At 41.3% G+C, this 11315-nt stretch overlaps 2 protein-coding genes across 3 annotated transcripts in view; one reads left to right on the top strand and one right to left on the bottom strand.

The window, feature by feature from the left end:
* Nucleotides 1–4341: 4341 nt before the first annotated feature.
* On the bottom strand, nt 4342–10805 carry LOC102294009 (charged multivesicular body protein 1b-1). 2 transcript variants are annotated; one of them, XM_005916538.3, is made up of 8 exons: nt 10435–10795; nt 10021–10118; nt 9781–9927; nt 8706–8774; nt 8506–8613; nt 8315–8358; nt 8050–8122; nt 4342–4905 (listed from the first exon to the last, which is right to left on the bottom strand). In XM_005916538.3, exons 1-8 carry the CDS (start codon nt 10448–10450, stop codon nt 4858–4860), a joined length of 603 nt encoding a protein of 200 aa, XP_005916600.1. In that variant the 5' UTR covers nt 10451–10795; the 3' UTR covers nt 4342–4857. The 2 variants fall into 2 exon arrangements, with proteins under 2 accessions (XP_005916600.1, XP_005916602.1); XM_005916540.3 differs by lacking the exon at nt 4342–4905 and adding an exon at nt 4923–5040 and having other exon boundaries at nt 10435–10805.
* Nucleotides 10806–10826: 21 nt separating this feature from the next.
* tent5d (terminal nucleotidyltransferase 5D) overlaps nt 10827–11315 on the top strand; it is a 9408-nt gene continuing 8919 nt past the window's right edge. Inside the window, exon 1 of the mRNA XM_005916544.3 lies at nt 10827–11225. The gene's annotated coding sequence lies outside the window, so the exon portion shown is untranslated. The remainder of the gene's footprint in view (nt 11226–11315) is intronic.

The following is an 11315-nucleotide window of genomic DNA, read 5'->3' on the forward strand; positions in this document are numbered from 1 at the left end:
CGCGCAATCCTCACACACAAAGCTCTGCCACATCCACTGCTATAACAACGTTATTCCAGGGGCAGAAATCCTCGGTAGATCTCTCTTCCTGTTTCCCTCGTTGTCAAGAATACAACTTTCTTGTCAACAACTATCGACAAACACCTTATTAACCGATTCATCCTCACTGCCTACACCAGAATCACCTTACCAGCAAAGTGATATGTGGCTAATACACAAGAGACGACAAAGAACGAGCGAGGAACAAATCAGGAGCAACCCGAGAGTCAGGGAGTCATTCATCAGTGCTTCCCTAATAATTATTAAATGTACTTAGTGACCCGTGCAGTTCATAATAATCAATAAAAAGCATGTTTTAAGACTCAACTTGAAGGCAACGACTGACTTCACTGACCCAGTTTCCTTGGGCAGGTTGTTGCAGAGCCCCCAGGCCCTGACTTCAAATGCTCTCTTTTCATTTTCAGCCAGGCCCCTAAAAACTCTGCCCATGGCTCTCAGGATACATACTGGTTCATATGGTAGTAAGAGGTGAGACGTGTAGGCGGGAGGAAGACCATGAAGGTCCTTGATAAGCTCAATAAGCTCTTACAATGAGTTCTAAAACAAACAGGGAGGCAGCGTAAAAATGCCAGTGATGTCATCCTGTTTCTTTGTTCTAGTTAAAAGTTAAAAATCTAGCAGATAAATTCTGTATAATCTGCAGTTTTCCGTAGGATGGTTGGGGGTGGAGTTATGGCTTGACCACTGACTAATCAACAGTTATTAGATAATTTATTAATCACTATCTAGGATAACATTATGGAGTTTTTTTCAGTGTCCTTTTTGTAAAGTGTTAGCAAAGCATGCTTTAGATGCCAAATGCAATAAAGATTTCTCATATTTGATTGTATTTCAGTGTGCCCAACCCTTTACAGGAAAATAAAGCATTTAGTTCAGTTTTAAGGCTTTAATATGGTAAGGCATTACAGAGAAAACGCAAACAATCAGATGATCCCTGCAAGTAATCACGTGGTGACAGCAGGAAGGAAAAACTCTTTAACATGAAGACACCTCTGGCACAGCTGGACTCAGCTGGGGTGGGATTAGGCTAGCATGATGTAAGCACTCGATACATTAAGAAGCTATAAAGTAACAATAGTAGCACAGTAGATAAATTAAATAGTGCACAAGTATCAGGACTCAACATAAAGCACATAAAGTGAATTTGATGTGACTGACAGGAGTTTAGCGGGTATGTGGTGCAAAATAAAATTGTTGGGGTGACCTAACTTCTATAGAGGTGCAGTGGTGTAGTGGTTAGTAGTGTCACCGCACAGCCCGGGGCCTTTTTGCATGGAGTTTGTATGCTAACCCTGTGTCTGTGGGGGTTCTTTGCAACTTCCTCCCACAGTCCAAAGACATGTACGGAGTCAGGCTAACTGATGATTCTAAATTGGCTGTAGGTGTAAATGTGAGTTTGAATGGTTTTCTGTCTCTCGCTGTGTTAGCCCTGTGACAGATCAGCGAGCTGTCCAGGTTCCACCAAGCTTCTCTTGCTCTGTGACAGCTCTGCTAGGCTCAAACAACCTTGGATAAGTGGAAGAAGATGAATGGACCAGATTCTGGTCCACCAGATTCTCCACTAAGGAAAATCGCATCCATATTTCTAACATATTCTTCCCAAACGTGTCGAGTTTATTACTTTAATGTGTTAAATTCTGCAGTTTGGCTAACAGAGCAAATCAGAAAAAGAAAAAAAGTATGATGAATTATGGTTATTATTTTTTAACACATGGTCTTACTGCGTCTTCCAATTTGTTTGATTTTTATCAATTATAACATCAAACGCAGATTTGGAAGCGTAGCACATACAGTCAAGGATGCATGTCTGAGCTGAAGAGCTGTTTCAGTGTAAGAGATATCAGGGTGGATGATGGGGTGAGGTGAGGGTTAAGTTGGGGGGGTTAACAGCGCTGGTAGGATCAGGTGTGTGCCTGACAGAGGTTGTGAGAGGGGTGTGTGAGCAGGAGATCAGTTAAATCTTAATGAAGCGTGCTTTACAGAGCAGGGATGGACAGGGTCAGCTGCATTGGGTGTATGTGTGTGTGTGAGACGGTAAAACTGATTAAAAGCAGCGTTTACACGTCTGACAGGATACAGTGGTCAAGAGGTGAGTGGAAACCCAGGGAAACCGTGGTCTGGAACGATTAGACACACACACACACACACACACACACACACAGAGCAGCAGCTGGGCAAAGCCCTGAGCAGCAGCGATTGGTCACACACGACCATCGATATCTGAGTAGAACCAATCAGCTCGGCTTCCTGTGTTTGACCTGACCCTTCACGCGTGGTAATTGAATATTTAAAATGGGAAGCTGAGAGGTGGAAGGAAGACAAGCAGAGGAGAGGAGGAAAAGGAGGCTGCGCTGCACTTTTCCATGTACTGTACCACCTTAAATATCGGTCTTCTTACCATCCACACTCAAAAAAGATGAGCGTAAGACACACGTGATGGGCAAATGTGGTCTTCACTGAAAAAGTATGTGTTATATTTAAAACTGCAGATGTTACGTTTATTTACATTTCTCAGCATTTTGATTTAATCACAGTACACTCTAAAAGTACAACATCAGGATTTTATAATGGTTTAAATAATAAAAACTGATCAAACAATTAAATTATTTTTTTGCATTCATGTTGCAAATCAGAGATTTCTTAAAAACAGCTTAACATTAAGTTTCCTGTAAGAAACTAGATAATTTGCTGCTGATCATATGTAATTTAAATTAAACGATAAATGATTGCTAATTATTTCATTAGGTATTAGTTCATTTTTGTTTCTTTGCGTTCGTCACCACTGTATGGTTTTTGAACAATAACAAAACTGCATTATTAAAACAATTTGTACTGAAACTTATCCTGGAACAATTAAATGATTATTAAAACATCTTTGTTTATATAAACCTGTGTTATCCAAGTACAACAAGTTTTCTTTATAATAAGTACCATATTTTTTTAGCACTTTCAAGGGAACTATCAGGAAGTTATCAACTCTTTAGGGATCCATTAATTCGTTTTTTCCTTCTATTTAATTCTCCAGAAAATAATTTGGGACTTTTTGGTATTCATCTCTTCCTGCTGAATCCAGTTTATGACTCTTTAAACTCGCTGTTTCATATCCTGCACATGAATCATATGGAAGTCTAACCAATCCCCCCTGTTGCAATTAGTTTTTTTCGCTGAGCCAGCATTTGTGGCTTTGAGCAGCTTTTCATCCACCAACACAGACATGCAGACACACACACTGTGCACAAGCAGAAGGGTCAGCCACAGGGACACAACCCACAGCCCACCAGATCCCTTCCTGTCAGCAAGTGGCACTCCTGTAGGAACCTGGACAGGGAGGTGTTGACTGGAGGGGAGAGCTGCTAGGTATCAACACCTGACACACACACATACAAACACAGGCTTCTCCCTGCGGTGTTGCTCACACAGGAGTTGTCTCCTGCACATCTGGTGAAAACATCCCTTGCACATATGTTGAGATGCACACAGTGGAGGGGGCAGGCGGTGAAAGACTCTCCCAGCTTTAATCATGTTGAAAGAGAAGAGACGGCCATTGAGGGTTAAAATTAGATTTGAAACACACACACAAAAGTATCAAATACATTTTGTGGTTCTTACCACAAAAGGAACACGGAATTTGAATTTTAGACCCCCAAAAAAACGGTGGAGAAAAAAAATGACTGACAGCTGTTGGATCACCGAGGTCAGTGGAAAATAAGAAGAACTGAGGACTTAAAGGAGCGGGTGCGTGCTCAAACGTACTGCAGACCTCAAACTCATCAAAGTGTCTGGAAGCAAGCGCAAACAAGAGACTCGTGTCAGTCTGCGAGCACTGATGATGATGATTGTAGATGTAGTTAAGTTTGTGCTGATGATGATTAGGAGGGACACAAAAGAGGTCAGAGGTGACCGAGTGTCACTCCGGAGAGCTCCCCTCGCTACAGGGTTGCGAACGTGTTCATATGAAGATATATGTGTGTGTGTGTTAGGACGGCACCTGTAATGGCTCCCAGCTGGGACATGCCTCCCTCCCAGAGATACACTGTGTGTGTGTGTGTGTGTGTGTGTGTGTGTGTGTGTAATGAGGTACTGGCATGTGAGTGGCAGAAGGCTGCTTCCTCTACAGGTGACACCTTTGACCTCTCATCTGTTCCCTGTTGAAGAAGAGAAAGAGGGAGGGGCACGCAGAAAAATGGAGAGACCGAGAGGAATGTGTGCTGCATACTTCATCCAAAACACAAAATGACAAGGACAACAACAACAACAACAACAAAAAAGTGACAAGGATGAGATTTTGCAATACTTTTAATGACTTTGTGTTTGTGAATAGCAGTGCGGTGTGAGCCTTTGGAGTGGTTACTGCTACATGAAGAAAATTCTTATTAAATACTCAAGGGAACTATTTCACCTGGAGAATTTTGTATTACGACAGCAAAGCTGACGCTGGAAGCAAAAAACAAAAGTGTCAACACCGTCAGCAGTAGCAGTAAAAGTACACCCTTACAATATCCATTCAGTTAGGAAATAAATTAGTACATAAATAAATATATTACTTTGCTTTGCATTATATACACATGCAACATAACCAGCTTAGACTGAGGTAATAGCTGTACGCACTTGCAGGACTGAAAGCCTGCTTTCTTATAAAAACATCATTTTCTGCTTTCAGGCTTTTCTCAAAAGAAAAAAAAAAAGAATATAAAGGAGGGCATGAAGCCTGCAGGCACATTGCACTTTTTGTTTTTATTGGCCCTTCCGTGTTTTTGCTCCTTCTTGTCCATTCTTGTTGTTTTCCTCACCGTGTCACTATGACACCTGGTCTCGCAGCCTGGACAGCCTCTGGGAGAGCTCATCCTGATGACGGCACGAAAGACGAGAGAGAAATCAGCAGATGGAGACAGCTAGGTCAAAGGAAACATTTATTACAGGAGCTTTGGTTTTCAATCATTCATAGTCCAGTTCGATATATTGATCTTGTGTGTTCTTGGGCTGAAGAAAAGAACAGAGTTATAAAAACTGTAAATCTTTTTTATGTTCCGGCTCCTTTAAATATTTATACTTGTAGGTAGATTTAGTTTGCAGCCAGCATCATGTACACATTTTCAAAACAACAGACAGCAGGTCATCCTAGTGAGGGCTGCAGGTACTAAGATATTGTTAGCTATCTTCCCAGTCGTGCATGCCCGGAAACCAGTCAGTGACCACCTGGCGATCCAAAATCCTTGCAACTTCCAGAAACCTGCTAAATGATTGAAATTCAAATTTTCATTCGCTATCTTTTGCTATCTGGGAATACACATTTTTTCCTAGCACTTGTTCCCAGGGGGGCGCTAACCAATCTCTCAGTTTTCAAGCAATTTCATCCAAATGTAATACAGTGAAACAGAGGGTGAGCCATTAAGTAAAATCCAACCAGCTCACTGCTGTAACTGTGTGAGGTTTACAGGGATACAGGGTTAAGCCTGACAGACAGCAATATTCTTTAACCTCCTAGGACTTGGCGTCCACATATGTGGACATCACATTTTGGGTTATTTAGACCAAAATACTTAATTACTCTACAAGGGCCTGATATCCACTTACGAGGACATTTTACTGCTACTGCTATCAAAATTTTAAACAAATATCTTCATATGTGGCTCTTATTTTTCTTAAAAACAGAAAAAGGTAAGAAAAAAAATGTGGTAATTCTTTGTTTTTACATTCATCAGGCCCCAATCAGCCCAAATATCAAAGAGAAATTAAAAATGCATGCAATGGAAGAGTTTGGGTCTTAGGAGGTTAAAGATGAGTAACAAAGTAATCACACTAACAAAAAGGACAAAACAAACCGAAGAAAACCTCAATAAAAGACAAGTTTCCTTAAACAGGAAAGAAAATGATGATCCTTTTTGTGGCTTCACACGTTCCACAGATCCCACTGTCTGACCCTTAATGGCATGTGAAGAACATGTATCACTCAAATAAATTAAAGGAACACTTTGAAAACACATCAGATCTCACTGGGAAAGTAAATCACATCGACATCTACACTGATTGGACGAGGTAATGCGTTAGGAGTGAAGGGATGTCACATCGTTTGATGAAAAAGAAAATGATCAACCTGCAGAATCAATGTTCGATGTCACAGGCAGCATAACATTCTCCACAGCTTCTCATGACCCTTTCACGTCTGTCACATGTGCTCACGGTGAACCTGCTCTCATCTGTGAAAAGCACAGTGCACCAGTGGTGGACCTGCCAATCCTGGTGTTCTATGGAAAATGCAAATCGGGCTCCACATGCTGGGCGGTGAGCACAGAGCTCACTAGAGGACATCGGGCCCTCAGCACACCCTCATGAAGTCTGTTTCTGATGGTTTAGTCAGACTAAAGCGTAATTTAAGGTCCCGTAAACGTGTCCTCCAGCGTACACACTACCATTCAGACAACGAGTGTATCACGGTTTTCACCCAACACAGACTTGCTCCTCTGCAGTTTTCCAAAATTCCAACTGCATGTCACTGAAAGCGGAAGTCATATGCGTTCGCTAAATGCTGACTGGTTGACAAGTGGGCTGGAATAGAGAAAGGAGCAACAGTGGAGTTTACTGGGAACTGGAGAACTGCAAAAAAAACCCTTTAGTGACTTCAAAAATACAGCATGAAAAGCACAGACAGCGGGTCAGTGGACACTTTTCATTGATCTTTACACTCAGTTTCACACTTACACTGTTCTCCACAGCACAAGCAAGAGTAGCCCACACACTGGTCTGCAGGTAGATGGGCTATCCCCGGCTGCGCTGCCCTCACTGAACCATAAATTTGGCTTAACAATAACAGAGTGACCTGCATACTTATGGGTTTGAAGTAGGTACATTCACTTGCCCCGTGGGATCGGCACAGCGGATGGATCAGCATGCTTGATTTGGCACAGATTTTTTTTTTGTCCACCAGAGGGTCGTGCTGATGACTCGCTTCAATAAAACCCTGTCAGATATCACACAAAAACGACTCACGGACCGGTAGCGGTCCGAGGCCCGGGGATTGGGGACCGCTGCTCTAAAGGATGGATGTTTAACAGCTGGTATATAGGGCTGGGCCATATCATACTGTTCACAGTAATACCGGTATAATGTTGGGCAACGATAAGAAATGAAATATCGCGATAGAATACGGGTAAAACGCGCATGTGCAGTGCCGTTGTTTTCATACACACAATACAGAAAAAGCATGACGGCGACGGAGAATGAGAAGGGCGAAAGCGGATCGTTGAATGAAACGAATGAACCAGAATTGGTTTGTAAAAATGCTGCAACTTCAGTGGTGTGGAACTGGTTTAGCTTTCATCCATCAGATACACAACAAAGCACTATTTTTGGTAGAGCATGCTACCTGAAAATCTACAGTGCCCCTTATAATCCTGTGTGTCTTATGTATGAATTGTGGTTGTGTTTACTGACCTCTAAACGATTTTATTTGGTACACGTCGCTCAAAAATCTGTCAAACACACAATATCAGTAATATTATGTTGAAGCACAGTACGTATCACTCTGCGAAGCTCCTGCCTACGAACCCGCACCACTTGATGGATTTTCGGAGCATTACGGCTATCGTAGGCAGGAGCCTCGCAGAGTGATACGTACTGTGCTTCAACATAATATTACCGTATTGTGTGTGTATAACCTCTTTTTTAAGTTTTGTGGATATTATACATGGTTATGCTGAGGATATGTCGGCCAATTTCCACTGGAAATGCCTTTTGGTTAAACTGTCAGCAAGGAATTTGCATTTGCACAGTTAAATTTTTTATATAACTTTAATGCACATAAAAAACAGCTGCTTGTTTAAGTGAAAATACATTGATGGGGTTTTTTTTGCACTAATAAAGTTGTGGAGTTGTAAAGTATTTTGTCTAGTGTCAATTATATCGTCAGTTATATCGTTATCTCAAATTTTCAAATGTATATTGTGATAAATATTTTTGCTCATATCGCCCTGCTCTACTGGGATATCTTACCTGCTCTGCTGATGCCACAGATGAAGCCAGTGAAGAGGTCTGGCCTGCAGGAAGCTCCAGATTAAGATCCAAACTGAAAAATAAAAATCTAATTAATTAATATTAATGAGCCTTTTGTGTTTCAAAGCAGCCTTGTAAACAGTGAAAGAGGTGCATCCTCGATCTTAATGAAAGTCATTTGAATAAAGCTTTTAGTACAGTTCATTTTATACACTGCAGTTGCCAATTTCTTTCCTAATGCTTTTAGACAGCGTAGAGATCTTACCCGGCTTCATCAGCCATCTCGTGCAACAGCATATCCACTTCATTCTAGGGACCCAACAAGCAAATAGTAATTTTAAAAAAAAAGGCCTTTAGAAATGAAACAACTGAATAAGAATGCAGTGATCCTGCATGCATAAGCAGCAACAAGGGCTCAGGAGTGTTTCCTTCTTGGGAGATAACAGGAAGTGTTACCTGAGGCGTTGTTAGAGTGGTGGTGCTGCTCATGGTATCCTCCATCTGAGCTGTCTGCACGTCAAGAGTTTCAAACTGCTTTTCAAACTTGTCCATCAGTGCAGAGATCTGTGCAGAAACACAGTGAGCCCAAAAAATGAATTAACGAATAGAAATTTCCTGAATAGTTTTTGTGCCATATGCTGCAAACAGCCTCTAACCTTCTCCAGGTTCATGCTTTTCAGTGTAGCATCCATAGACTTCACCACTCCAGACATGGATTTTGACACCTGGGAAAACAAAACATGAAATAAACCACTGAAGCTTGGGTGCTGTTTTCCAACGTGTCCACTAGGTGTCACTTTAACCCTTTTAACTAGACACTATCATGACTCTCTCACACTAGAAGCACCTCTAATAGTTCTAGGATGATGCTGATTAAAGATTAATCTAGTCAAAAACAAACCTACCATTAGGTAAACAAGCTGCGGTAAATGGGTTTATAATAAATGCAATGGCATTAGCTTTAATGAGAGGCAGCGGTATTATAGCAACACACAAGGGTGCTCAGAGGTGTTGCTCGGCTGTAACATCTCACGCACTCCTTCCATTTCTGCAGACATTATTACGCTTTACTCTGTGAAAAGGTGCCTTTCCTGTAGTGATGCTGAATTAAAGCAATTTAAAAGAGGCCGTCACTCTCACAAGAGCGAGGAGCTAATAGCACAAGGTCTAAAGCGCCTCTAATGACATTATGTTATTGGTGTCTTTTTGTTTGCATGTCTGCGAGCCCTTTTGCCTGACTCTGAAGTGGCTGCGCTCTTCACCTCTTCTGAAATAAGATGTCATTTTCAGAACATGCACAGTGAAAAAAATACATGCATAACATTTGATGTGGTGAACGAGCACACTCCTTGTAAATGTAGGACAAGAGGTTTTGATGTCATAGCACATGCAAGGCTACGATGAAATCTGGTTTACATATATAAACTTTTAAAAATGAAAAAAAAAAAACCCACTATATTTACACATCTGAATGTGTGACAAATATCTGGAATAGTTGCAGTACACAACTATAATTACTTATATCATTCTTTAGAATCACTGCACTCCAAGAGAAGCAAAACTGATTTAGACTTTGAATGGAACGTAAAAAGCAAAGTACAACCAACTCAAGCCAGGGAACATTCTCTATCTTAATGTATGCCATTAAAAGAGTTTTTCGGTGGTCATCGTTTACATTACAGTGGAAAAGCAAGAGAAGTGACCTGCAAACTCATGACCCACAGTCCTGACCTGGTTCATAGTGACAGCTGTCTGGACCCTAGAGGCTACAGCGTCCACCCGGGCACTCATCCTCAAGAAGTTGATGGACTGGTGCTTCTGCCGGATGGCGTTCTCTGCATGGATCCTGGCTGCCTCCATATTACCCTTCTGGATAGCCTGAGAAACACAGCATACACACACAGTGTAACACGCGGTGCAGTTATACTGTGGGCCAGCTTTTCAAGACTCTAATAAGTGTAATAAACCAACCTGCTTCACTTTAGTTTTTTCTGACTTTTCCTCTTTATCACATTTCCTGGAGTTACGCTGTAGCTCCTTGGCAGCAAACTTCAGGTTGAACAAGTGTTCTTGAGCAGCTGGTCAAGGGGTTGTTTCATGTTAGCAGAGCACTGGCAATAAATCCAAATTACAATTTAATGCTATGAGGACGAGTCTGAATACATCTAGCTTATTTAACCCAAGTCAGTGGTTCTCATGATGCTAGCGAAAATTTAGCCAAATATAAAAAGAAAAACGTGAAAACAAGGTCAGGTTTTTGCTCATAACGACACAACAGAGCAGAACTTCCATGTATGAAAGAGTTAGCTTAATTACCAAGCCCAGCTTATGACTAGCTACGGTTTTGCTAGGCAAATGTACGTAAGAGTACAAATGAAAGGATACTTTCCATATTCGACATGATAAAAGTCTTTTTCTGAGACAACTACTGAGTTTCGTAATGTACAAAGTAGCATCCAGACACTCGCTTTTTTTCAACCGGAGATGCTTGTTTTGATTTTTGAGGGTTGTACCATACGGCAGTGTAGCGAGGCAAGATGCATCGGTTGCAGATACTTCCGCTTTTGTTTTAATTCGGTTAAAAAAGAGTGGTAGATTTTTTTTATTTGTCTTTCTGTCCCCCAAAATGCTCTTATAATCGTGAAATATTAATCCGTTGGTTAGGCAGTTAAAAAATAAATTCCATCGCTCGCAAAAAATGCTACTAAGTGTGAAAGATTAGGAATTCTCTTATCACGCATGCGCTAAAGAGCGTCTATTAGACACGACGACTATTCCCGAATGTTCCTTCTTGTTTTTGGTGGTATTTATGACCTTTTTTCTCAACATTTGCATCTATATTTTATTAATAGCCCACTATTCGGCCCATATTTACACGTACAAAATAAGCTTTGTCACTAATTAATAAATTATCTGCATTAACAATGTCGATCTATGACTAAAACCTTTATATCGGGGCAGAAGAGAGATGTGTGAACCATCTTAGTTAATCTTTATTTTTGAATACAATCGCTGATACTTCTGGCCACCTTTCACCGTCGTCACACTTGATCACGATTCTGCGTGACGTGCTCGCGCCTTCTACGTCACGACCGTTGGAAAAGTGGACTGGGTGCGCGTGTCCAAAGCAAAGCAGACAAGTTCCATCCAGGCTAAAAATAGTTTACCCGGTATCGGTAGGTTGTGGTACACGTCTAGTGACGTCATTTGTGTGTGTGTGTGTGTGTGTGTGTGTGTGTGTGTGTGTGTGTGTGTGTGTGTGTGTG

This window comes from Haplochromis burtoni, unplaced genomic scaffold (assembly GCF_018398535.1).
Source record: "Haplochromis burtoni strain Fernald_Lab_line unplaced genomic scaffold, NCSU_Asbu1 Contig_19, whole genome shotgun sequence".
NCBI classification, from domain to species: Eukaryota; Metazoa; Chordata; class Actinopteri; order Cichliformes; family Cichlidae; genus Haplochromis; species Haplochromis burtoni.